The 27,971-nt window shown below is 33.5% G+C and overlaps 2 protein-coding genes across 2 annotated transcripts; both read left to right on the top strand.

The window, feature by feature from the left end:
- Positions 1 to 18: 18 nt before the first annotated feature.
- Positions 19 to 27,971, top strand: LOC128230410 (beta-1,3-galactosyl-O-glycosyl-glycoprotein beta-1,6-N-acetylglucosaminyltransferase 3-like). Its single transcript, XM_052942640.1, has 3 exons — positions 19 to 134; positions 22,902 to 24,040; positions 27,431 to 27,971. Exons 1-2 carry the CDS (start codon positions 118 to 120, stop codon positions 23,938 to 23,940), a joined length of 1,056 nt encoding a protein of 351 aa, XP_052798600.1. The 5' UTR covers positions 19 to 117; the 3' UTR covers positions 23,941 to 24,040; positions 27,431 to 27,971.
- LOC128231124 (N-acetyllactosaminide beta-1,6-N-acetylglucosaminyl-transferase-like) lies at positions 23,953 to 27,720 on the top strand. Its single transcript, XM_052943543.1, has 2 exons — positions 23,953 to 24,040; positions 27,431 to 27,720. The coding sequence occupies exons 1-2, from the start codon at positions 23,953 to 23,955 to the stop codon at positions 27,718 to 27,720; spliced, it is 378 nt and encodes a 125-aa protein (XP_052799503.1).

Here is a 27,971-nt window from a genome sequence, read left to right as displayed (position 1 = left end):
CATATAGTTTCAAATTACAGAAAGGTTGTCGTTGAAACATGCTTATTTTATCGTTATCACGGATGTTTTGGATGAATTACATCGGTTCCTCGTGCTCACTTCAATCATTTGGATAAAATGTTTGCGACTGATGAGTGAGTACTTAAATTGATTATATTTTTAAATATTGTACACTTTTGTACACTTCAAAGTCTTCAAAAATATTTTCGCGAAAACATTATACTGTTTTGGATTGCTTCCATTTTTTTCCATTGCTGCAATCATATCGCCTTTTTATTTTGTAACCGATTGTTATGTTTTGTCAAGCTATACCTGCAAAATCAAATTGTTTATCCAAAGTAAGCTTTGTGTATTAACTTAAATTCGATTTATATGCAATTTTGTGACATTATTGTATGTGTAATATTTAAAAAAAGAAAAATTAGATTATTTGTCCACTTATTATATTTTACCTTTACAAATTGATCAACAATTACAATACAAGTTCTGTTTTCAGCGATTGTATCTTCAATTAATTGTAATAATTGAGACTTCATAACTTTCAACTATGTATTTGTTAGATTTTTTCCCGAATAAATTGAATCAATATCTATTCACGACCGAACTTCACCTAGACCTAGTCAACTATCCTAATCATGTTTCGTTTAAATAGATCAAAAGCATTTCTAACTATACTATTTTCTTATGTTGTTTATTCATTAACTTTGATGGTGGTTTTTAAGTTTGACTATGGTATGTCAACTTGCCTAAATGAAAAATTCAATTTTGTGATATCTTTTGTCTTATATTTAGTATATAGCGATTTGCTTTTTCTTATATAAAGATAATCGTAGAGATTTACTCGTATTGAGAAGGTTTAAGAAGCATGTATCCGAATTAAACTAAAATCTCACTCATTAACTTATGGTTCTTATTATGAAAAATAAATATTTTTACATTGTACGACTGAAAATGCATATGGCAACTAATTAAGGTTGAGTTGAAAAGAAAACTGGGCTTGCCACTGTAGCTATGGTTTAAACCATTAAATAAAATTATGAAGTAAATCAACATAACTATTTCTAATATTTGTTCCGAATATACAACAATCCTTTATACCCCCATACAATAAGACACATCTAATAACAGACAATTATAAAGAAACAAACAATAACTCCAATATTTATATGGAAAAAGAACACACTAAAGAAACAACATCAGTAGTCGAATGTTTAAACTTACACCCCGTTAAATGTCACAGAGTTATAAGCCAAACTTATATTAATCAAAATAGAAGGAGGTTCCAAAACGTACACCTTTATTGAATGAAATACGTCGATTCTTACAAATTGCTATATTGATGCAGAATGAATATGATCAGATTTTAGCCTCGAATTAGACATTCACGAAAAACTTTTTGCGATGAAAAAATTCATAGAATTTTAATTTGTTGGTTCAAATTATAAAATAGATGATACCAATTTTAATAAAATCTTAGACTGAATAGATAAAAATAAATTGCAGTGATTAATAATAAATGACTAATTAACATTCTCTTAAACATATCAGTACCTGCCCAACCGATTTTTAACTTCGGTTTTATAATATCCCTGGATGTTTTGGCGTTTCCGTCCATTGTTCTTTTTAGGTTTGATTTTTTCTCCAATTATGGAAAAAAAAACTGTTTAAAAATAAATGCTTACTTAAAATATTTGTAATAGCCTCTAAAGATGCCATCAGATAAAATGAAATACAATTGTGATATGCTTTGTTTGTATTACAAACTATCAATATCTGTAAAAAAACACACAATATTCAATTTGTTAAAACAATCAAAGAATGTCCGTTACTTGTGATGTATATGCGTTATTCGTAATATATTGCAGGAGGTTTTAATTTGTTAAAAAAGAGAGTGAAATATAAATCAAATGTTATAAACATTTGCCTATGAATTTGTATATGAATGTAAATAATTAAAACAATTCGATAGTTAACTGAAAAGTGAAAATGTTTTTTTCACCAGTAGTTAACAACAATTTTCGTTTTGTTGAATATAAATATAACTACTTCCCTATGGCATTCTTACGGACAAAATATAAATGTTTGTGAGCTTGTATTTTATTACCATTGTCAAAATTATGCTAATTAAATAAAAAAATACTATGTTCATTAATGAATGTTATTACACATACATCATACTTCCAAAATCATCATATATGTATAGCACAATTGAGCAAATATACGTAACTATCGATCTTACTTGTTTGCCACTACAAACATTTTTGCAAATGTTATCCACTTTTGTTTCATACATATTAACCCTTTTTGCTATGACCAGAATGTGTCGTAGGATTCAGACATCTTTATAAGTTTGTAACATGGAAACACAAATACATGTATGATTTATGTTCCAGGTTAAGGTAACATAGACAAACGAAAACAAGTACTCAAATGGACTTTTAGTAATAAGTATGACATTATATTGTTACAAGAAATACATCGTTCAAAATTGTATATTATAACCTTTTTATCAGTGGAAATACTACACACAGTAATGGAGTTTCAATTGTTATCAATCTAAAAGCTAATATAGACATACACACATATACTCAATTTTTAGAAAGTGAAATCACAGCTTTCGACATTGAATTAAATCACTATTCTTAAATAGTATGGGCCAAATAAGTACGAACCTACACTCTTGAAATCTTTACAAAACGATCTGCTAAAATGATAATAAAACCTTTATTATTAACAAACAGACACCATAGTTTACAAACATTTGCCTACGGTGTCAAATTTCATGTGTTTAAACTCTTCCATTGATATTAAATGGATGCCATATAGTTAAAGGTAACAGAAGGGTCAACGATGAAAGCTATTTTAAATCCCTTTATTATTATTATTAAATATTCCGCACTATACAACACAATAAATCATAAACACACTAAATGTAAAACATATGGTGTTATCATGTAATTTTTATTTAAGAAGTGTGAGTGGTTGCCATACATAAAAAATAGACAGTTTTATATTGATAAAGAAACAGATAAAAGAAGATGAAAAAAGACAAGACAAACAAAATGCAATGCTTAGACCAAAAATGAATTAATTAAAGAAGCATGAATATACTACGAAAAGGTAGAAAAAAACTGTAAAAGAGAGGTTTGCTTAAATGTATTTTATTACATGCCATTTCTGCTATTTAAAATATCTTTATTAATAGAACACAGCAGAACATATTTCCTTTTTTGTTGAAACCTTTCGCAAATGTTTAAGTTCTGAAAAAAGGCTTTCTCTTGCATACTATATGACTAATTATCTTAACTCGATTAGTTTGTTGCTGCGTTTTACAATGTTCAAGCTACAATTAAAAACTTCGTTCTTCCCTTATATGAGTTGGGTTTGTACACGATAAATTAATTTATTACACACGAGTCAACTATAGGACTTGCCTTAGCCACAAGCATTGCAAAAACAAAACGACACTGGCCATTTGTCATCGAATGATTTGATTTGAATGGTTTGTGGAGTTTTGTGCTGTTTTTCTATGTTTCTTGTTTGTGATTTTGTGTTCTATGTCTTTGGCGTTTGCCCAGTGCCACTAAAACGGGTTTGTGTTTAAACGTTTTGCTACTGAGCTTGTTTCTGTAGCTTTTTGCATAATATTGATGTTACAAACTATGTCTGTCAAACAGAACTTACTATACACGTATTTATTATTAGTCTTTTGTCTTTGAACACCGTTTTGTGATATGTATTCACATTTACGACGCTTCGATAAAGACATCTATAATTGAATCTTAAGTTGTTACTTACTATATATGCTAGTTATCTGATCAAGCACGTGCTAATTTTTATTTTTGACCAAGACACGAAATTTAACCCATTTTCTATTATTACTGTGCAATTGTTGGGACTATTTACAAAATGTTTCGCACTGAAATGCACACATGTGTTTGGTGTTATCAAACTGTGTGGTTTTACGCACTGTTATCTCAAATAACTAACTACCAATATGTTCAAGTTTTGAACTGACCAAAATACGATAAAAGAAAATACTTTTTTTACCATGGTAACTGTTAAAAAACTTGACTCATTTTCTGACTTGACATGGTAGCTATAAACACATACATACTACTAATTGATTAGAAACAAACAAAAGGACGACATTTCTGTTTCAAACCAAATTTTATACACGTAAGTGTTTAATTATTGGAATCAAAATGTGCATATATTTAGAACCAAAAAGTGCGTACATGTATTTTTAACCATTTATAACATGTGAAATTTTACACAAAAAGATAACATTTAATATGGAAACATATTTACTCTATAATCACTCAAAAAATGCAGGAACTGTTAATGTTAATTTAAAAGAACAGTTACTTCTAATTGCAAGAGAATTAATCCTCTTTGCGCTAAACTGTACTTCAATATTGCAGAATTTAGAAAATAAATCTGTGAGACACTTCATAGTATGACTGCTGCATGATACAACCACCTTCGAATTATGAAGAATATTGTCAAATTACACACAGTTGATTTTGTAAGGCTCAATGTTGGAACCTTTTGGACTTTTTTCATGAGCCTGAAGATATAACAAAGGAATGTGTTGATTTCAAAACACATGTATACAAAATAAACTACATACATTAAGTGCATATGACAACATACATATACAAATGTAAACATACAGTGTAAAAAAGTTTTAACACAATTAATTAAGGGAATACATCATGTTACCACATATGATCATAATACAGTTGATATACATACAGAGATAAGTAAGGATTTTCTAATTCAAAACTTCATTCTGTTCAACATTTTTGTCCACTTTTTGTATAGCAAATTACTGTTATGATATTCATAATTTATTTTTCTTTCCAACTAATTCCTCATAAAGGTCCATATTATATTTTTAATAGAAGAACAAATGTACAATTTGAACATACAAGTAGGTTACTGTATCTGCATTAGTCAGGTGAGAGTAAAACTGAAAGTAAAACGAAACATTATTATGTATGATTCACAGAGGGACAGATTAAGCAAGTTGCATGTTATTCGCTATCGTAAATATGCATCTTTATTACCTCAGCTTTGCAATCCTTTCCATCTCTCTGAGTGGCTGAATTTTAATGACATGAATGTATAATATGGCTTTATATCTCACTTAAAGGAAGAAAAGATCAAATAAAAGGAAGGAAAAATACCGATAAATAACAAAACTCACCATGCATGAATTTACAAATTTACTAATTTGTTTAAATATATACTCACAAGATTTTGTTGAAAAAGTTACAACAGCCAATAAAATATGAAGTTTCAAATCATTTCAAACACAACATTGAGTTAAAAAGAAATTTTTTAAAACAAAAATCATGAACAACAACGCAGTAACTCAACTGTTGAGTTTTATAACGGAACATAACAAATTGGTCGATGACCTACGTCAGAAGTGCCAACGTCTGGAGCTAGAGGTATTTATAATTGACATTTAATATTACAAGTATATATGGAGCGGATCCGCAGTCTAATGGTAACACGTTGGACTGTTAATCCAGGAGATCTCAGGTTCTATTTACATAGAAAACAGGTGAATGTTAGAATTTTAAAGATTTTTAAAATATATATATTTAAATACACAGATTTTAACATTTATGATTTTTAACTAAGACTCGTTGATACTGCTTACCAAAAAATTTCTTTTTTATATAGTTGGTTGCTGAGCAAACCCCCCAAAAAGTGATGAAGGATCAACTTGAACATGCCATGAGCATTGTCGCAAGCATAACGGCAAACTTGCCACACATAAACTTCCAGGTAAACAATTATATGTACAAAGTCGATGCTTTTACGATATAATGTTAAATGCTAACATTTGGCTATTTAAATGATCAGTTATACGTTCTATAGCTGCTTGATATATATGTATTATTAGTAGGTTATGTCTGAGTTTCACTTTCAGTTTTAGTAGAGTTAATGGTGTTCTGGATAGCATTATAGTGCTCTCTTTTCCCGTAGCAAATTGCTTTAAAAGGAAAAGTTTTACACAATTTTAAAGTTATATATTTTTCATTTTGTATTGTTGTTTTTTTGTTGTAGACGAGTGCAACTCTTTGTAAAGTACAAGAAGTAGACGACAGATTATAAGAAGTGCACAAAACACTACAAGTGGGCAACAGGTGTGTTTTAAATATTTTATTAGGAATATACTTGTAAGAAATATAACAACTTTTCAAACTTATAACAGTAAACAAACAAAAAAAATAAACATTCTCGTGTGTGTAAAATTTTGTATAAAAAATACCCTTTTATACCAGATAATACTTTTATTGGTAGATAACTAACAAAATGAATGTGGTTGATTTTAGAATTATTGAAACTATTTACATTAGTAAATGATATAAAATGTACACGATGAAACTATGAGGTAAATTATATATGACATGCAAAAATATATGAGGTAATATATGAGGTAATATATGAGGTTATATGAGGTTATATACGAGGTAATATATGTGGTTATATGAGGTAATATATGAAGTAGAATATATATGAAGCAGAATATATAAGATAAACAACAGTTAAAAACGTACAATAATTAATTTACAACCACAAAAGATGAAATAAATGAAATGTGATTGTATTGCAGTATGAAGAAGAAAAAACCTGTGGGTTTTCTACGGTATGTACACAATTTTTTTTTTATATTGAAAATAGAATTTCAACCCTTTTCGAGCAGAGAAAATCTGTGACACCGCGTAAGACAACTAACTTGAATTGAGCTTATTATCGTTTTATTTTTGATAAATAAATATGTTGCGTGTATTAATGTAATATTGTATTTAAGTTTTAGCGAAATAACTTTTCAGAAAATTTAAACTTCGAACTGACTGTTTCTGGGATTATCAAATACTCATAATAAGAAAATCACTTTGCAGTTTTGGCTTTTGTCCCTTTACTTATAGGTTCTTGTTCTTTTTCAGAGTCTTCTTCCACCCTATCAATATGTACCTCAAATACAACAGGTGACAGGAGGGATTGACGAGGACACAGGAGGCTGGGAGGAGTGCTGAGGAGGCTTAAATGAGTGTCTAGTAGTGTTTTCCCAGCATTTGAGAAACGTGAGGGTTGCTATGTGCGCATGCCTTTAACAAATATACTTGTGTCGAATCAAAGTCAGTGTCCGGCAACATACCGTTGACAGATCTGCATTTATAATGGAACGAAACGAGAATGAAATTCGTCTATATTCGTGCGTCAAATGTAGGTACTTTTTCTTTTCCTTGAGAAATATGTTGCACCATTTACGAGTATGGCATACCTGCGCGTATTATTCCAACACATGTATATGCTGCGAGCAAACGTTTCAGGATCGGAAAACATTTTTGCTGCATTTGAAGAAAAGACTTGGTACAAACCCGCGCGGTTAATGATGCTACTATAAAAATCAAGTGTCATGAAGTTTTCAACATCAGTGAGTGTTTGAATGACAAGTAGTCAAGTCGTACATTAGTGGGACCTCTTTTTTAGACTTCTCCATTCTATACATTTAGGTACCCCCCCCCCTCCTCCCCCATGTAGGGTTATGTGATCTGTAAGAGAGACCTGATTGGTTTAACCTTTTCTTTAGACGTGTCCATTCTATAGCTTTAGGAAAATCAGAAAACCAAACAGAAGGTAAATTGATATTTTTTATCTTCAAGTAAGAGCTAAGATAATATGCAGTATCAGTATTATAAGAACAGGTATAAAATACAACAAAAATGTGAGCGTTGAGTTTATCAAATATCATGGATGTGTTCGATTGAAACAATCCGACGGAGATCGCGTGATTGCTAGCAGAGTTTTAATTCACGATGGTCGGAAGTATTATAGACATTTCTCGCTATTGGTTCCATATATTTTTCACCAAGAAATGGCAAGCAATGTTGTACAAGGATATAATCAGCACAGTTCGCTTTATTTTAAAATTGATAACAATAGTCAAACTAGGATTGAAAAGAACTCGAAGCACCAGTCGAAAAGGCACATTTACAGCAGTCTGGTTACGGGCGCAGATTTAAACGCATATTATAGATATAGTGTTGGAGATATCAAAGGCGAAGAAGGATTTGCACTGTTGCAGATGACATACACAATTAATGTGTTAGTAAACGCATATAACATAGAGATATAAAAATAAAACATAAACTGTAGACATACAAGCTGGTTAATAAAATGTCATCGAGAATATTACTTATGTAGTATGTATGAATTGTAACCAGATATAAAACTTACTTGATTAAATTGTGTAGTAATTGTAGCTTTAAACCTAATGCGCAGTACAATGAAATGAGTTCATTATTTGGACAGTTGATATGTTTAATTTTTAGCACACCTTTTTACAAACTAAAAGGTATGACTGAATACAATATTAACATAATATTTTAATGCAATCATTATTATTTTTAACTGATCTGGCGGCGTCTTTGATACCCAGCATCAACATTTGTCTTGTTTATATATGGAAAACGCTTAAAACATAAATAAAACTACAACTAAAACACACAAGAACAACTCCGTTTCGTATTATTAGACATTTTATTTTACATCATTAAAGACATTTATTTTACTTCAAAACAAGTACGTTTTGCAAAACTATCAGATACAATTGTGTTATGGAATTAAATGGCGTCTGTATTCTGCATTGTGTAAGGATTGAAAACAAATAATTTCCCAAAGCACTCTAGTCCGAACGAATTAAAGTATCTTTAAATGATTTTCACTGTTTTGTTTCTTCCTCTTGCTCTGCATCCAACTGAGGAACGTCGTAACTGTCCAAGACCTTATCGAACAGAAATCTCCGCTTAAGGATGGCGTACTTTACGGCTTCCTGTTCGTCGTAGTCCTCTGTTTCTTTAAGTTGATTAACTGTTTTCTTTATGGTCTTATAGATGGTATCTCGCTTGATAGAGTCAAACCACATCAGCTTTGACCCAAAACTATTCATCAGGGCCTTTCTGTAAGTACTTTGCATATCCTCAAAGACATCCTTCTTGGCTTCGCTTTCACTAAGGTCGGTATCATCCTGCATAAGTTCACGCACTTCCTCCTCATACTGCGATTGACACTCTTGAAAAACCTCATCGACAACCTCTTGCCAAGGATCAATACCCGAAGAGTTCTCCGAGGTTACAGACATGTCGTCGTCGCTGTTATCAGACTCGTTTTCATCAACAGATCCAAAAATATCCTCTTGGTCAGTAACGTCAGACATAGCGTCTTCATCCGAATCTTCGTTTGAATGCGCAGACCTTTTATGTCGCCACATATTTTATCGTCTTCCAAAACAAATATCACACTGGTGCATCGCAACAAAATCCTTAAGCGCTAATGAGGAGGAGTGAGTGAAACATTCAGCTATATACCTGCCCGATGGTAACGATGTTTTCGGACTTTTCTGAAGTTTGTCTCGGCGTTTTCTGTCTAGATGGTGCCACCTTTCTATGTTTCTTGTTGCCCTTATTACCGATAACACCCGCACTGAGCACTTTGCCTTTTCGTTTTTTGCTGGCTTCTTTCATTCTTTGTAATTCCAAGTCAATCCAAGTCCCTTTAGGTTTCGACTGACGGTCAAGCATGCTTTTGGCGATAGCTGTCGTCTGTTCAGCCGGGAGAACCATCCGTATATACATTTTAGAGAGAGGCTCATGTCTGTTTCGAGAGGCACTGATTTTCAATTTTCTCCTCATCTTATATTTTCGTGTATCCAATAGATCCATTTTTTTTCCACTAATGTACGACTTGACTACTTTTCATTCAAACACTCACTGAGGTTGAAAACTTCATGACACTTGATTTTATAGTAGCATCATTAACCGCGCGGGTTTGTACCAAGTCTTTTCTTCAAATGCAGCAAAAATGTTTTCCGATCCTGAAACGTTTGCTCGCAGCATATATATGTGTAGGAATAATACGCGCAGGTATGCCATACTCGTAAATGGTGCAACATATTTCTCAAGAAAAAGAAAAAGTACCTACATTTGACGCACGAATATAGACGAATTTCATTCTCGTTTCGTTCCATTATAAATGCAGATCTGTCAACGGTATGTCGCCGGACACTGACTTTGATTCGACACAAGTATATTTAATAAAGGCATGCGCACATAGCAACCCTCAAATGCTGGGAAAACACTACTAGACACTCATTTAAGCCTCCTCAGCACTCCTCCCAGCCTCCTGTGTCCTCGTCAATCCCTCCTGTCACCTGTTGTATTTGAGGTACATATTGATAGGGTGGAAGAAGACTCTGAAAAAGAACAAAAACCTATAAATAAATGGACAAAAGCCAAAACTGCAAAGTGATTTTCTTATTATGAGTATTTGATAATCCCAGAAACAGTCAGTTCGAAGTTTAAATTTTCTGAAAAGTTATTTCGCTAAAACTTAAATACAATATTACATTAATACACGCAACATATTTATTTATCAAAAATAAAACGATAATAAGCTCAATTCAAGTTAGATGTCTTACGCGGTGTCACATATTTTCTCTGCTCGAAAAGGGTTGAAATTCTATTTCCAATATAACATTTTTTGGTGTACATACCGGAGAAAACCCACAGGCTTTCCTTCTTCATACTGCAATACAATCACATTTCATTTATTTCATCTTTTGTGGTTGTAAATTAATTATTGTACGTTTTTAACTGTTGTTTATCTTATATATTCTGCTTCATATATATTCTGCTTCTTATATTACCTCATATAACCACATATATTACTCGTATATAACCTCATATAACCGCATAAAACCTCATATATTACCTCATATATTTTTGCATGTCATATATAATTTACCTCATAGTTTCATCGTGTACATTTTATAGCATTTACTAATGTAAATAGTTTCAATAATTCTAAAATCAGCCACATTCATTTTGTTAGTTATCTACCAATAAAAGTATTATCTGGTATAAAAGGGTATTTTTTATACAAAATTTTACACACACGAGAATGTTTATTTTTTTGTTTGTTTACTGTTATAAGTTTGAAAAGTTGTTATATTTCTTACAAGTATATTCCTAATAAAATATTTAAAACACACCTGTTGCCCACTTGTAGTGTTGTGTGCACTTCTTATGATCTGTCGTCTACTTCTTGTACTTTACAAAGAGTTGCACTCGTCTACAACAAAAAAACAACAATACAAAATGAAAAATATATAACTTTGAAATTGTGTAAAGCTTTTCCTTTAAAAGCAATTTCCTACGGGAAAAGAGAGCACTATAATGCTATCCAGAACACCATTAACTCTACTAAAACTGAAAGTGAAACTCAGACATGAACTACTACTAATACATATATATCAAGCAGCTATAGAACGTATAACTGATCATTTAAATAGCCAAATGTTAGCATTTAACATTATATCGTAAAAGCATCGACTTTGTACATATAATTGTTTACCTGGAAGTTTATGTGTGGCAAGTTTGCCGTTATGCTTGCGACAATGCTCATGGCATGTTCAAGTTGATCCTTCATCACTTTTTTGGGGGTTTGCTCAGCAACCAATTAAATAAAAAAGAATTTTTTTGGTAAGCAGTATCAACGAGTCTTAGTTAAAAATCATAAATATTAAAATCTGTGTATTTAAAAAAGTAACAATAACACTATGATCACTAAATAAAAATCTTTAAAATTCTGACATTCACCTGTTTTCTATGTAAATAGAACCTGAGATCTCCTGGATTAACAGTCCAACGTGTTACCATTAGACTGCGGATCCGCTCCATATATACTTGTAATATTAAATGTCAATTATTGTCGCAGAGTTTCTTTGAGTTTCCGTTTCGAGTATAACATTGAATGAATTTTACCATTAGACTGAATACTATTTTCTTTCTCTGCCACATCGAACAGTTTAGATAAATAACGAACACAAAACGATATTTCCACACCATTTAATTATTGTCAATTTTCACAATATAAATTATATCTCAATAAAATCCAGTTTAACACGTTCACAATTTAATAATTAACACATAAAATGTCTAAAAGATAGAACTGTTAATAAATCCTAAAGCACTCTAAATAACCCCAGATGGAACACTAATTGAACACACAAACAACAGCTTTATATAGTATGAATTGCCGCCAAAAACGACACGCAAAAGGCATGCACCTCATGTTTAGGAGCAATGCACAATTAAAGAATTGGATTAGGAGCAAACCTAAAGAACAGAACATGTAGGAGCAATGTAAATAATACAAATGATTTCATGTACAAAGTAAACTCCTAAGGAGCAACGTATAATAGAATCAAAATAATTCATACTCGTGAAATTCACGACATTCCCGACCTGAGAGGAAAGCAACCAAAGCGAATTAACAATAAAATATAATAAGCAATCAAATAAACCATATTTGAAAGAAAAAAACATCTCAACATAAAATATCATCATAATAACAAATTATAGCCCTTATGTTGTATAAACAACTAATAGAAAACAAATGATAGCATATATCAAACATACAACCATATTTTAACAATGCCCAAAGTATATACAACATTAAATCATTATAACAAAGTCCATCAATTTTTAGTATTCAAAATAACTGTGGTCCATGGAGTGATCTTCCGTCACAATTCTACCGTTAAGCCTTTTAATACGTGTTGTAATGAAATAGGCATTAAGCACAAATGTGGTTTCTAAAGTAGATGGCACGATTTCTGTAGTTGGACTGTCATCAGATGAGATAGAGATCACTGAATCATTACATTCATTATCACCTATTTCTGCATCATCACTACACTCCTCACTTCCGACATCATTTTCACTCGATTCACCATCACTACACTCCTTTACACTTTCACCATCATTTACATCACTATATTCCTTTACACTTTCGACATAATTTTCACTCGATTCACCATCACTACACTCCTTTACACTTTCGCTAGACGACTCCTTACTATCACTAGTACTATCACTGCTGCTGCTACCACTGCTGCTGCTGATGAAATCGTCAGCGAAACTGTCACTGGACACAGGATCATATGGACCAAAAACGTCCATAAACTCATCGAGTTCTGCAACCATATCCAGCACATTGTCATCAGTTGAAATATCGCTTACAGGCGAACTCCTGTAATGTTTATTATTTTTAGTGAACACGTTATTAAACGATGTGTTACTGTGAAAACTGAGGATAAAAGTGATGTTGTGAGCTATCTAGTTTGCTTTTGTGACGCCTCAAGCAAAGCATATGCAACAACGTCCCATGACATACCCAACACTGGCACAACATCACCTGTAGCTACATCCAAACTAGGAAGCACACTGATGAAGTTAGCATCATTTGAAGCCCATTCTCTAAGATTCATGCTTGCTTCAGAGAAAATTTGTTTATAGTCTTTGTACAAATCACTTGCTTCACTAACTGAATCCACTCCTGTGATAACGTTATCCATATAAATGTCATCTCTGAGTTGTTGTGCAATCTCACTGTTGCATGTTTCTAAATGATAGTCAATCGTTGCTCCTAGAATGAACGGACTTGATATTATACCAAATGGTACTCTACAAAAACGGTATTCCTGTATGTTATATGGATCTGTTGATGGCGACGAAATATCCTTCAGCCATAAAAAGCGTGTAACGTCGCGTTGATTTATCTGCAGTCCAATCTGCAAGAATGCTTTTTCAATGTCAGCGACAATACCAATTTTGTGTAGTCTGAACCGCATAAGCAACCCGCACAAATCACGAAGCATCACGGGACCCCTATACAGACACTTGTTAAGACTTCTATTGTCGGATCGCGTTTTGGCGGACGCGTCATAAACTACCCGTAACTTTGTCGTTGCTTTGTCTGGTTTAATGACGGCATGATGTGGGATATAGTGGCAAATCCCATCTCTGAACTTCCTTTCAACCTTTTCAATTATATTTTTGTCTAATTGGTCGACAATCACATCGTTATATTTGTTGAGTATATCCGGTTTACTCTGAAACTTGGAGACCAATGACTTCAATCGCCCAACTGCAAATGGACGATTATCTAGGATATCTGGGTTTTCATCCATGGCCACTTGACACTGTATCTTTTATCTTGAAATATCAGATTGTCCTTGAAATGATTCATTACTGTATCATCTTCAGTGTTGAAACTTAAATCTTTAATTCCAATCGATTCTAACTGCCAGAAATCCTCAAGATTTGGTTGACACGATATGGAATCATCTAAGTTTGTAAACACTTCTGTTTTTGAGATGTTTTGACCATGGGTTAGAATAAGCATGTTTGCTTCACTGCTTTCTTAATTCACTTCATTGGTTTTCCCCGTCAAAATCCAGCCAAACTTGGATGCTAATAAATACAACCCTGGTTGTATTTCAATCTTATGTCCCAAAACAATATCCAAATAGAAATCATTTCCTATCAGCAAATCTATTGTGTCTGTTTCGATTGTCGCGGCTAAATCCATACTTTGTGTTAATTCCTGAAAGATTTTCATTTCTGTAACATTCACTGGTTTTCTATATATTGATCCTGTAATATTTGGAACAATGTTCGCGGTTATCTTCATATCAACGCCTCCTTTCATTTCCAAGACCACTTTGGTTGGGGAAGTTTTTATAACTTTCTCTTTTTCACTACTGAAGGTGACCAATCTAATTTCCTGTTCTTCTTCCCTTTGCAAATCTAACGTTCTCGCTAAGCGTTCTGTGACATACGTGCGCTGTGAACCAGAATCTAATAATATTCTTATATTTTGTTGTTTTCTGCTTAAAGGGCTTTTAACTTTTGTTCGCACAGTTTGCATCAAAACAACTTCATTCGATGAAAGTAAGGCATTTTCACTTATCGGTATACTTGTCTCCTCTCTATTTTCACCAACTACTTCATCACACACATTCACACTTTCTCTAACTACACGTTTGCTAAACTTTTGGGGGCACAAACTGCGATGATGCGAATTTTTCTCCTTACAATGAACACATTCCCCTTTAGTTTTGCACTCATTGGACATATGTCCTTCCCTTAAACACTTATAACAACTTCCTTTTAGTCTTTGTTTTCTTTCATCGATGATTTTGTACCTTGGACACTCATCGCTCCAGTGTTTGCTGGAACAATAACGACACGTTTGCTTGTCCCTTACACTTGCACTTGCTGTCAAGGCTTCTGCTGAATTCCTTTGCACAGATTTATGTTATAAACATTTGCCTTTGTTGTAACATTGGCCTTTTGTGACCTCCAAATGAATTCCGATTTGAATTTAGAGGTTTCACATTTCCCTTGGTACTTTTTCGGCACTTTCACAAGCACTCACATATTCCTTTAACAAGTACCGTAACTTTGCAACACTCCACTTTTCCTTTGTTCCTTTTTGCACTTCAAGATGACGAATCACATTTGTTGGTAACTTTTTTATCACTGACACAAATATATCTTGGTTAATATCCTGTTGGAGTACTTCTAGGCTTCTCAAATGTTTATCTATAGTGTCTAACAATCCTCGCAAGCTCTCAACCGAGTCAGTGGCTGGCTTTAAATTGATCATTTTATTGTAATGTGTGTCTACTGTTTCTTGGATATTGTCATATCTTTCCTTCAACAGTTCTATAGCCACTCCATAGTTTTCATTTGTAAGAGCCAACCCTGCAATTGTACTTCTGGCTTCACCTGTAAGTTTGCTTCTTAAATAATTAAACTTATCTATATCACTCAAGCTGTCATTCGAATGCACTGAATTCACAAAGGACTGCCAAAATTCTAACAACCTCAATCTGTTTCCACTAAAGCTAACGAGTTCCAATTTCGGTAATTTCACAGAACATGCACCCTTTGTTTTTGCATTTTCTGTTGATTAGCTAAAATCTCTTTCTGTAACTCCATTTGCTTTTCCAAAAGTTTGCACATTTAACTCTGCATGTTAATTTTACCTTCATCCTCTTTCACCTCTTCTTCAGGCATCTCACTGATCTTTGTTTTCAATAACTCTAGCTTAGAGCACATATTAACAGCAGAATCACATACATTGTTATCTTCATCAATCATATCATTCATCATATTTTCTCCCTTTTCATCTTGTTCACCCACTGCTTCAATGATTAGTCCAGTTTGATTTTCTAGTTTTGAAACATAGAGTTCCATCTTTTCTATCGACACCTCAATAGCTTTTAACATCTTTTCTTTATCACGAATATCCTTTTGAAGCAGGAAAGAGGCTTGATTAACCCCTTCTTTCAGGGTGTTGTAATGACGTGTTCTTACGCCTTTCATATATCGTAATGAAGACATTTTTATCACTTTAAGAGATTTAACACTTTTAAACTGTAGTATAAATCACTTTAATCACGATTTTACTTTCAATTCACTTTGCACAATCACATAGACTCATCAATGTGTTACTTTAAATTTCTATACCCACACGATCATTTTTCTTTACTATCGGTGTAATAATTTTCTTTAAATATACTACACTGTTATAACACACAACTTTTAACACATGTCACTATAGACACTTCACTCTTAAGCACATTTATTTTATCATTTATCCTTCAACCACAAACCATTTCACTTTTATCCTTTTATGCCATTGAAACGATACGCTAAAACATATCACTATGTAGTACGTTATTCACTTTCACATAGCACTGCACTTTAGACTTTTTTCACATCACGGCACTTTAGACTTTTCACAACACCACTTTATTTTTACTTTAATTACACAATACTTTGGTTCACTTTTACACTTTCACTTTGCACTATCTTTTACTTTCCCCTAATGCAAATTACTTCCCTTTGCACCTTAGCACTTAGACACATGGTTTCACTTTTTATTTACACTCCAACACAACACATTAGTTCACTTATGTACATACCCTAAACACTTTTATCACTTTTTATCAATTTCCTTTGAAGGGTAAAACACAATAACTTATAAGTATTACATACCTTTATTTTCTCTCACTTTGTTTCGACACCCTGTTCCCGGGTTCCGGCACCAAACAATGTCGCAGAGTTTCTTTGAGTTTCCGTTTCGAATATAACATTGAATAAATTTTACCATTAGACTGAATACTATTTTTTTCTCTGCCACATCGAACAGTTTAGATAAATAACGAACACAAAACGATATTTCCACACCATTTAATTATTGTCAATTTTCACAATATAAATTATATCTCAATAAAATCTAGTTTAACACGTTCACAATTTAATAATTAACACATAAAATGTCTGAAAGATAGAACTGTTAATAAATCCTAAAGCACTCTAAATAACCTCAGATGGAACACTAATTGAACACACAAACAACAGCTTTATATAGTATGAATTGCCGCCAAAAACGACAGGCAAAAAGCATGCACCTCATGTTTAGGGGCAATGCACATATAAAGAATTGGATTAGGAGCAAACCTAAAGAACAGAACATGTAGGAGCAATGTAAATAATACAAATGATTTCATGTACAAAGTAAACTCCTAAGGAGCAACGTATAATAGAATCAAAATAATTCATACTTGTGAAATTCACGACAATTATAAATACCTCTAGCTCCAGACGTTGGCACTTCAGACGTAGGTCATCGACCAATTTGTTATGTTCCGTTATAAAACTCAACAGTTGAGTTACTGCGTTGTAGTTCATGATTTTTGTTTTAAAAAATTTCAGTAAAACGGAGCAACGTTAGTACTATCACATATATGAACATATTAATAGTAATTAAAGTATGTACACTATATTTAAGGTGTTGCTACTCTTATTTAACATAAATTTACATATTTTTTCTAGGTTAATGCTTTTGTAAATTGAAATATGTCAAAATCCAATTAATTTCCAAACTATTTTTCTAAATACTGGGTGGAATACATCAACTCATATATCATTTTTTTTATAAAGAATTTGAAAAGAAGTTAATTATTTATTTTATATCAAACGGAGTGGTAATACATATTTAACATCATTTATAAATTATTTATTTTATATCAAACGGAGTGGTAATACATATTTAACATAATTTATAAAAGAGTATTTTTACAAATATATACACCACCCTTCAGGAATGCGTACTTTTAAAAATATGTGTTATGTCTTACAAAGAAAATTCAAGGTGTTTTTTTTTCTTTATAAAAATACAACTAGTAGTACTAGTCCGTATATAATCAGTACTAGTCCTTATATAATCTGCATTCCAATTTAAACAATCATAGTAAAAAAACAACAGTGCTCGACTTTCCTCATTTACAACTAGATGGACGAGTTAAATGTGAAAAAAGCTCTTGTAACAAATAGCTCGACCAGATATAGTCATGTACGATTTTTGTCCCGGCTTTCATCAATGGTATTCGGTAATAGGCAGGAAACCAACTGTTCAAAAAGCGTATCCAGTTGATCAAAGAGAAATAACTATTCCCTACAAAACGACGCATTTACTCGTATCTATGTCCAGAAGCAACTCGCTTTCTTACATTTTATGTCGTTTCGGTTTGTGAAGCGAGTACTAGTCTTACATCAAATGAGCATTTAGCTACAAAAAAGTGTCTTTATAATCCTAGCCTTTAAATATAAACAAACGATCAGGAATTAGCAACACCAAGTACTAATTTAAAGTATTAACGCAACCCAGCAACGGTGATTAAGAAGAATAACGCTTCTCCGTATTTCCACGTCGTGTAGTGTAGCAGTTGTTTCCCTTATACTATAAAGAACAATATCGTTCTACAACAATTTTCATTCACGTTAACTTATACACACTCGCATTATTGTCAATTCGTTTACTTATATCGTAAAGGACCATCACGGTATACAATACGAGTCTTCCCGCTTCCAAGGACACAATTTGCGTTGAAGAGCAAAACTTCCCCTGGGGAGTCCTGCTCCCATCAATTTCTAGGAGTAAAACTTCCCCTGGGGAGTCCTTCTCCCATCAATTTCTAACTACTCTTAGCTTTATAATCAATCACGGAGTACCTGTTTTCTTGTTAAGAAAATTCCGTTTGTGTATAACGGTTGAGTAGCTTTAATCAATAATGGTTATGATAGCTAGATACATGCATTATGTACGTTTGCAGTCTATTTGTTCAAGGAGGATAACCAATTATAATATCACATACATGCATATATATTTTGATATAATGCAATCTGTCACTTTAAAGCAGAATATAATGGTTAGTGAGGCTCCTTTCTTTCATGCTTTTCGATGAAATATAGAGTTTCATCAGTGAAATAAAAGAAGAGAAGAACAATATTAACTTCCATGACTACTTTTAAAATCCATTGTAGTTACTTCCCCTTGATCAAAACAGAACACTTCACTTTGAACCAGAAAATGTTGGAAAATAAAATATTCAAAATTTAAAGAAACGTTAACTAAGTTTAAATAGAGATATATTTGGAAATTAACAGCTTACTGTTTATAAGAAAATGGTAATCCCGTTTTTCAAACGTTTTCTTGATCTTGAAGCTGCATGTTCGAACATTTGCTTTTATAGCAAACACATTACATACAAAAACAACTGTTTGAACATAAATAGAATGTTTTATCATCGTTCAAATGTATTTTAAAATGTTTGTCGTTGTAATACGTAATACGAACTTCCCGGAAATTCAATACACAGATTAACTGATATATTTTTTTACCCCACCCACGCCTCAAAATTTGTCAACAAACTAGCGTGGTCCTTATCATTTCCACGAAATCGACCTGTCTTCAAGCAAAATACACTGGTCTCTTACAGTAAGATGACTAAATATCCATGTATCATGAAACACACGCTAAAACTAAGAAAAAAAGTTTTATATCAATGATTATCCCCAATTGTTTTGCTAACACATTTCGACCTTTCATATTTCCATACAATAAAAAGGCGGAGTTGTTATTTGGTTTTGTATTCATGTCCCGCTTAAAATAAAATAATTTTCGTTATTTTTTTAACATAGATGCACTAATAAAACTTTATTGAATACTGTTCATAAAATCTTTGCACTAAAAAACGAGCGAATAATAAACTATAACACAGAATATCAGATAACTTTTTCTCAACAAACCGGAAATAGAAAATTGACATCTACGTCATCTGCTATTATATATATATATATATATATATATATATATATATAATTTGCGTGAGGGGCGACCCACGAGTTACGGTAAATAACCCCTAAAAAGTGGGAAATTACGAAAATAAATTTAAATACTAATAAAACTCCGAAAATAAACATAAAATAAACAGATAATTTGTTTATATCAGTGTAATATCGTTTTTTATTTCACTTGTGACCTTAGAAAAACTATTTCTTCACTCGTGGCTTCGATATCTATTATGTAAAAGAATGAACTGAGCTCGAACAACTGTTCTTACTCATCCAAATCACACTTGATAAGGCTTATTCAAATAGTTTTCATCTTCGACCTTTATGTTACTTAAAACTAGACGCCATATTTTCAATACCAAAGAAAGAGCTGAAGTTAAATGAAATTTGATACTTTAGGTAAAAGTATAAAATACCATTTGTGCTTTTCTATCATTTCTGTATTTTAGAAAATGCAACCATATACTTATGAGAAATGTTTCGAATACCGTATCTTAAACATCATTACGCTACACATGTGGTTATGTTATAAGATCGTTTGAGAAAAAGTATCAATCATAATACCGTATCTTAAACATCATTACGCTACACATGTGGTTATGTTATAAGATCGTTTGAGAAAAAGTATCAATCATTGTACCGAATGCATGGATAAACTTAATATATCAGTATACCATTGGTGGATTTTCGTTGACAATACATTTAAATACCTCGTATTTTTATGATTTTTTTATAACGGTTTGGGTTATGTAACGAGTTTTTCGATTAAAAAACAAACATGAACTTATTTCAGTGAATGGATATGAAACAGAACTGGACAATACCTAATTGTTCTCATGCTTTGATTTTGTGTTTTACAACCATACACGTGATAGCATATTGTTTAAAGCGATTCATAGCCAAAAGGATATACGAAATTCAAAGTCCTTTTTATGAGACAATGTATACGAAACAAAACAAGGATGTCAAAGGGAACTTACTGAGTGATTTGCTAGTCTTTGTTCTAAACTGACAATTTGCAGGTCTGAATAATTGAAAATCAAATCAATTGTATGAGCATTTGTAATGAAACAAGAATAAAAACAAGAACAGGCTGTGATAGCATACATCGAGTTATATAACTCTTTTCAAGTAATTTGTTTTAAGAAAGCGTTATTATAAAAAATAATAATAATAATTATATAAACAAATTGTACATTTTAAGACGGCGTTTAGTGGATATTTAAGAGCCTATAAATCGAATCACGTAACTATTCAGACGTGCGTCTTTAAGATATACATTACTTTACATTAGTAAACACAAGTTATTGTGTCAGTCATGAGAAAAATGAGAACAAATCACAGATGACATTAAAAGGTTGTCGCGTTCATAAACAAGAAAATTATTCAAATTTGGGATGACATATCTCCGATATTATTATCGGCATGCATGTACGATTTATGCATATTTTGAATGCAAAATAGTTAAAAAACAATAAGAAGACCAACATAACACTAACAAACTAAGTTAAATTAATCTGTCAAAAATGTTATGTCTAAGCTGCGACCAAAGTAGTATTGAATGAGCGTTTATAAAAAAAACATCCCAAATGGAGAAAATGAACAACAAATGTTATTCAAATTTTAATATACGTGACAGGCAGTACAATTGCATGTATATCAAACTTTATTTCTCTACAAGATGGCTAGACTCTTTTGACAGGTTTCTTTCCCAAATAAAGTGACAGTAATGCACACATGATACACTTTATCTAAGGGTTATATATATATATATATATATATATATATATATATATATATATATATATATACGTTGATCATTGCTGTCTCATTTAGAAGTACAAACATTAATACATATCAGCATTGCAGAGTATTGAAACGTTATGTAAGGAGTTAACTATAATATTTATAAGGAGATGCCACTTATGTTACATCGGGCCTATCAACTTAGCTGGCGACAGCTTCACTTGAAATTTAATGGCAGGTGTCCTATTCGGATGTGCCTATTTATTATTACATGCCTTATTTATTTTAATTGACACGTGACAGTGAATCAAAGCATGGTACTACCATCTCCGACGAGTTGCTACATTCCACATTGATAGATTTTGAAGCTGAATGTTTATGATTTCAAAAACAGGCTAAACTTGCTGGATCTACTTGATCTACTTTTTAGTGTACACTTTCTGTCTCTTCGCTTGTAAACCATGATCATGGGCCATAGTTTCGTGAATTCAACAGCCTACCCGCAACAATTTATTCTATGAAAAACATGTTTAAAAGTTCAAAGTTTATACCGTTTTATTTCTGTACGCAATTTTATGCGGTAAATTCATATTTAATTTAATAGTCATGGAACGTTCATTGCTACAGACAACAGTTAATCATTGGCGTCCTATCCGACAGGCTGCTGACTTTACACAGCCTAACTTCGAGGCCGCTTACTTCAGATATCATAACATATGGGCCGCTATCTTCAGCCGCTTACTTCGAGCCGCTTACCTGCTAGGCATTGGACAAAAAAAGTCCACGTGAAAACGTCTCCTGAGAAAAACAAAGATTGTTTTTGTCTTTAACAGTTCAAACCTCTAAACACCGCGTAAAGAAGAACTGATATATTAAAGCTCTTGTTTTATTGATTTTGTGCAGTCTCTTAAGTATAATAAATTCGAATGTAAATGATTTAGGTTTGCATCAATTAGATGGTAGGTTCAATAAATTGCGAGTGTGCCTTTTGCAACCGCTTAACACAAAAAAACAATAAAAGATTGAATGATTTATAGAAATAAAAAAAGTTGTTTCCAAGTCGCTTTCTTGTTGTTGCAGACTGCATACTTGGTCGGAAATGAGGTGGACGTGGTCTCGGCTACCTACCCTGGCTGTGGTGCTGCTTGCATGTGTGGTGCTGCGCATGTCCATCCGTCTGTCAACCGACCACCAGCCGGCCTCCATGTTAAACCAGAGGTGGTTTGAAAGTCTCCGTCACTTGTCCGCGAATACAACTCGTACAGATCAACAAACTGCGAAAGACATTGAAAATGGTAGAAAATTTCCTAAAGTACTCCGTACAGCTGGGCGACGAGTATTTGAAGATAATTGTGAAGCTGTCCTAAGGGGCGATCTTGAAGGGATTACAAGAGGCAGGGAACTTATGGAGAAAGACGGGTTCGGGCGTGGAGGCAATATATCAGATACTTCATATATCAAACTAACGATGAACTGTGATAAGTTCAAAGATGACCAAGGTTACAGAGGCTATATTCTCTCAGCGGAAGAGGAAAAGTTTCCAGTGGCATACAGCATATTGCTTTACAAAGAGGTAGAACAAGCAGAACGGCTAATGCGTGCTCTCTACACGCCACGGAACGTGTTCTGTCTGCACGTGGACATGGATGCGCGGCCGGAGGTTCACCAGGCCGTCCAGGGCATAGCTGACTGCTTCCAAAACGTGTTTGTAGTCTCCCGGAAGGAATACGTGGTATACGCCGGCTTCACCCGCCTCCAAGCGGATATCAACTGTATGCAGGATTTCATGCAGTGGAACAAGGATTGGCAATATTTTATGAACGTTCCTAGTCAGCAGTTCCCGATCAAAACAAACAAAGAAATAGTGCAAATTTTACAAATATACAACGGTTCTAATGATATAGAAGGTCTTACAGGCAATAGACGACTAGAGCATAGATTCAAATTTAGATACATTTATAAGCGAGTTACAAAGAACCAAATAAAACCGAACATATATAAGACAAACTACCAGCTGGTGGATCCACCGTCAAATGTGACGATTGTCAAGGGAAGCGCATACGGCGTGTTCAGCCGGGCGTTTGTGGAATGGGTGCTCCATAGCAAGGCGGCTCGATAGCTACTGGTGTGGATGCGAGACGTGCACAGCCCGGACGAGTACTACTGGGCAACTCTGCAGTACAACCAGAACCTCCAGGCTCCGGGCTCGCACTACTCAGGTGAGTAGTAGAGATATACACGGGGGGGCCCACATGCAACCCACACACACTTCAGCACCTATACTTTTACAGTTAAGTCAGTCTTGGAGCTAGCTTCATACTATTAGATCTAGCAAACATGAACATGAAATGATCCATCGGCCCGCAATGCAAGTTATGAATTCGCTTTAGACTGACATTCAAAAGATCATGAACACGCATGCCGCTTCAAAATGAGTATCAAGAGCACTTGGTCTAGTAAAGGCATGAACGTTTTTACGAAGCGGGGGCCCAGGGGCATGACTGTCGCTACATAATGACTCACTTATAGCGAATGGTCTAGTAAAATGGGCCCACACAGATGCATGCCGCTACATATTTGCTTCTTAAAGTATTTGGTCTTTTTTAGGGGCCATTAACATCCATGACCGTAAATACTGCATATCTTTCAGGAGCACGTGGTCTAGGTTAGGAGGCCCAGGGAGTAGGCATTAGTTTAGTTGGGCTGAATGGTTTGTGATTTAAAAACAAAACATGCTGAACATGCTAGATCAACTGCTTTGTTTACAGTTTTTCACTATATTGTTTGTACTCCTACACCGGTTTTTGTCGGTAACGTTCTTGTAAGATACTCATATATATTCTAACATTGTTTAATGTTTAGTACATCAGTGGAACATTTTTCCAATATATGGTGGTTGGTGTTGTAAAACACCAGAAATCAGCTGTATTTCGCGTGCCAATAGGTCAATTGACAAAAAAGAACACATAGGAAATTTATTTAGTGGTCTCTAATCTAAATCCCATCAAATGCTAAACTAACAGTTCATTTTTTTCAAGATGTTGCATGACCTCAATTAAAAGTCGAGCATTTCCGGCAAATAAGACTTTTTAAATTAACAACTCCACGTAAACGCAGTTTTTGTCGATATAATTGTACGATTTGAAAATCCTCGCTTTTAAGTAAACTATAGCTTAATTTAGAATCAACTTGTGTTGTTTTACATTATGTTATGTCGGCATACTATAAATATGCACCACGCTATCGAAGCGTTTATAATTAGAATAACATACTACGGTTTACCCATGCCATTGTGGCAATCTATTTCACCAAGGACATCACAAAAATGAGCATGATGAAAACTACTTTGTAGACACCTAACAAGGCAAACTAAACCCTAATAACCTGATGTCACATGGTATGTTCGTGTCAATTATCTTTTGACTTCATAACATTTCAATTGAAACACATTCTAGTAAATATTGGTTTCATCTCACCAATCAATATTTCCATATGTTTTAATCAACTCAAAAGGCTTGACAATATCACAATCTTTCGAAAAACGAAAATGGTAATGACAGAACTTTTTCTTTTGCCCAAAGAGACAAATATGTTTCTTTAAAAGGAATGAGTACATTTTGTGATCAAAGTTCGAAAAATCCGAAACACGAGTATGTTGAAATGAACGAAGTATAATTTAACGGTAGAAGGTTATCCTTATATATGTATCATTCCCATCTAAGATCGTCGTTATGATTCTAAGTACGCTAAGTCCTAAGTCTTGATATATAGCACGATTTGTCGTTACAACGAATTCCAAGGCATATCATTTTGTCATTTGGTCGGCGACGGCCCCTATATGTTTTCATACTATATGAAGAGAATGCATTTTAAAAAAAGGTTCCAATTCGAACATTCAAACTCATTATGTCACGATATTGTTTTTTTTGTTTTTTTTTAAATGCATGCATATTTTGGAAGCTATACCAACGATTGGTCTCCGGAAGTACTAGTATTTCATTGAAGAAACTTTGCACGGACTTCATTCTTTGGATATGCAATTTTTGTGCAACCTTTTAAAGAACAATGCATTAAATATTATTGTGTTGAGTGTACTTTCGTAAAAGTGCACATACTTTTATTTGTCTCTCTTGCGTATTACTTTTCCATATTGTAAGTACTGAAAATGGTGACTTAACTTTAAATCTGTATTTTAAATTGTCAGCTTCATGATTCATTTTAAAAAGTGCTGTATCAATGCTATGTTTCTTCTGGAACTGTCATCTATGTTTTGTCTTGTTGTTGTTTTCGTGTGTTTAATGCCATCGACAAACTTCGCGTACTTAAACACAGAACATGGCTGATGGAGCGCAGCTGATATATGAATATATATACATTTTCAAACATAATCAAGACATTAAGACAAATACAACTCGTCACGTAAATGCAACAACTCAATGACCGCTTCCATCTCTTAATGCAGTTAAATAGTTTTTGCACTTGGGTGTAAAGTAGTAAATCAATTTAAACTTTATGACATTTTACGAACAACAATGAAATCTAATAGTTAACTAAGATAACTAAGCAATGATTAAGTTGAGTTTACTCTTCCGCACAGTGGTCACAAATTGGCTCAGAGAGAGCAATATTTTATAAGCACATAGCGAGCTGATTTTCTACCTTCTGTGCCCTGTGCGTAGGAGTACGTTGCCTTGTCACTTTTGGTATCGAACAGCAGAGGAATGCGGAAGGGCACATACTGCTTTAGTGATTCAGCCAGTAGATAAACAGTTCGGAACTCCGAGGCCGTTTTCCGTCGAAAACAACCTCGGATATTCGGACGGTTACAATGTTAGAAATATATACAGTTAAACTACCCTGCAAGTAGATCGCGTAGTAATTTCAATAAGCAGTTAAACTTTATGACTTTACTCTTTGGAATCTTAATTGTTTATGCAAGTATACACCTCACTGGCAACTTAAACTTAATTATACAAAATATATGTCAAAACACTACTCTTTAAATTTTAGGAACTAATTATATATCAGCATACATACGAGGTTGTTTTCGATGAAAGATGGCCGAGGAATTCCGAATGCAGATAAACGTAGATAATCTTTAATATCATATAGTATATAGTTATATAGGAATCACCTTGTTCTGTCCGTTTGTTGGCCCGTTGAGGAAAAGTGCTTTGGAAAATAAAATGATTTTGTGTTTGATATTTCAAAGGTATTGCCTTTTCATTTTTTATAGAAATAAAAAAAAGTTGTTTCCAACATTTCCTTACATAACTCCATATGTTTTAATATATGGATAGGCGACTGCCCCAATTTAAAAAAGTCAAATTCCCATGAAATCATTTTTGCGTTACCTGTTGTTGTTGTTTTTTTTGAAAAACGTAAATGATGTTAGCCGATTTTCGTAACGTATATGACTTATATTTGCTTTCTTTTATAAAACAACAGTGCGCATCATTATAAAATAACTATTCAGTAATATTTATTAAGCACACACGTGGCACCTGCTCAACAATCGAACTGGTAGGGGAGATCACTGTGTTCTCAGTTAGTTTCGATTATTTAAGTTTATTCGAAAACAGAATCAATTTTAAATACCTCTGTTCCAGGTAGGCCTGATGATAAGCCTTGGTTGGCTGTACATGCAGCTTGGGGCGGAGTGGACCCGTGTAAAGGTAAATATGTGCGAGGCGTGTGCGTGTTTGGGCTCGGGGACCTCGCGGCGGTCGTGTACAAGAGACACTTGTTCGTCAACAAGTTTTATTTGGAGTACCAGCCGCTTGCTCTCGACTGCCTGGAGGAGTGGCTTCACAATCGGACTGCGGAACCAGCCCACCAACCGCTCAACCTTACATACTACCGCAAACTACCATACATCAACACCGGCCGCGCATCTTGATGTTCCCTGTTTGTGTGTATGGAATATCAAATAATATATATTTACAGCGGTTACTGAGAGGAGCACATGTAGACCGGCGCTCCCGGTAACCGACTTTAAATTGGGCAATACCATTGATGAAAAGCTCATATTTGTGGTAATTAGTAGTAAGCGATAACTACACTTGTTCTGTAGTTCAGTATGGGGAAGATTATCTCCCATGGCATGATAATGTCTGTAGCTTTTCGCATAAATATTCTTGTTTGTAATAA

Source organism: Mya arenaria, chromosome 4 (assembly GCF_026914265.1).
Source record: "Mya arenaria isolate MELC-2E11 chromosome 4, ASM2691426v1".
NCBI lineage: Eukaryota > Metazoa > Mollusca > Bivalvia > Myida > Myidae > Mya > Mya arenaria.
Note: the sequence above shows the minus strand (reverse complement) of the source record. Positions and strands in the feature narration are given on the sequence as shown.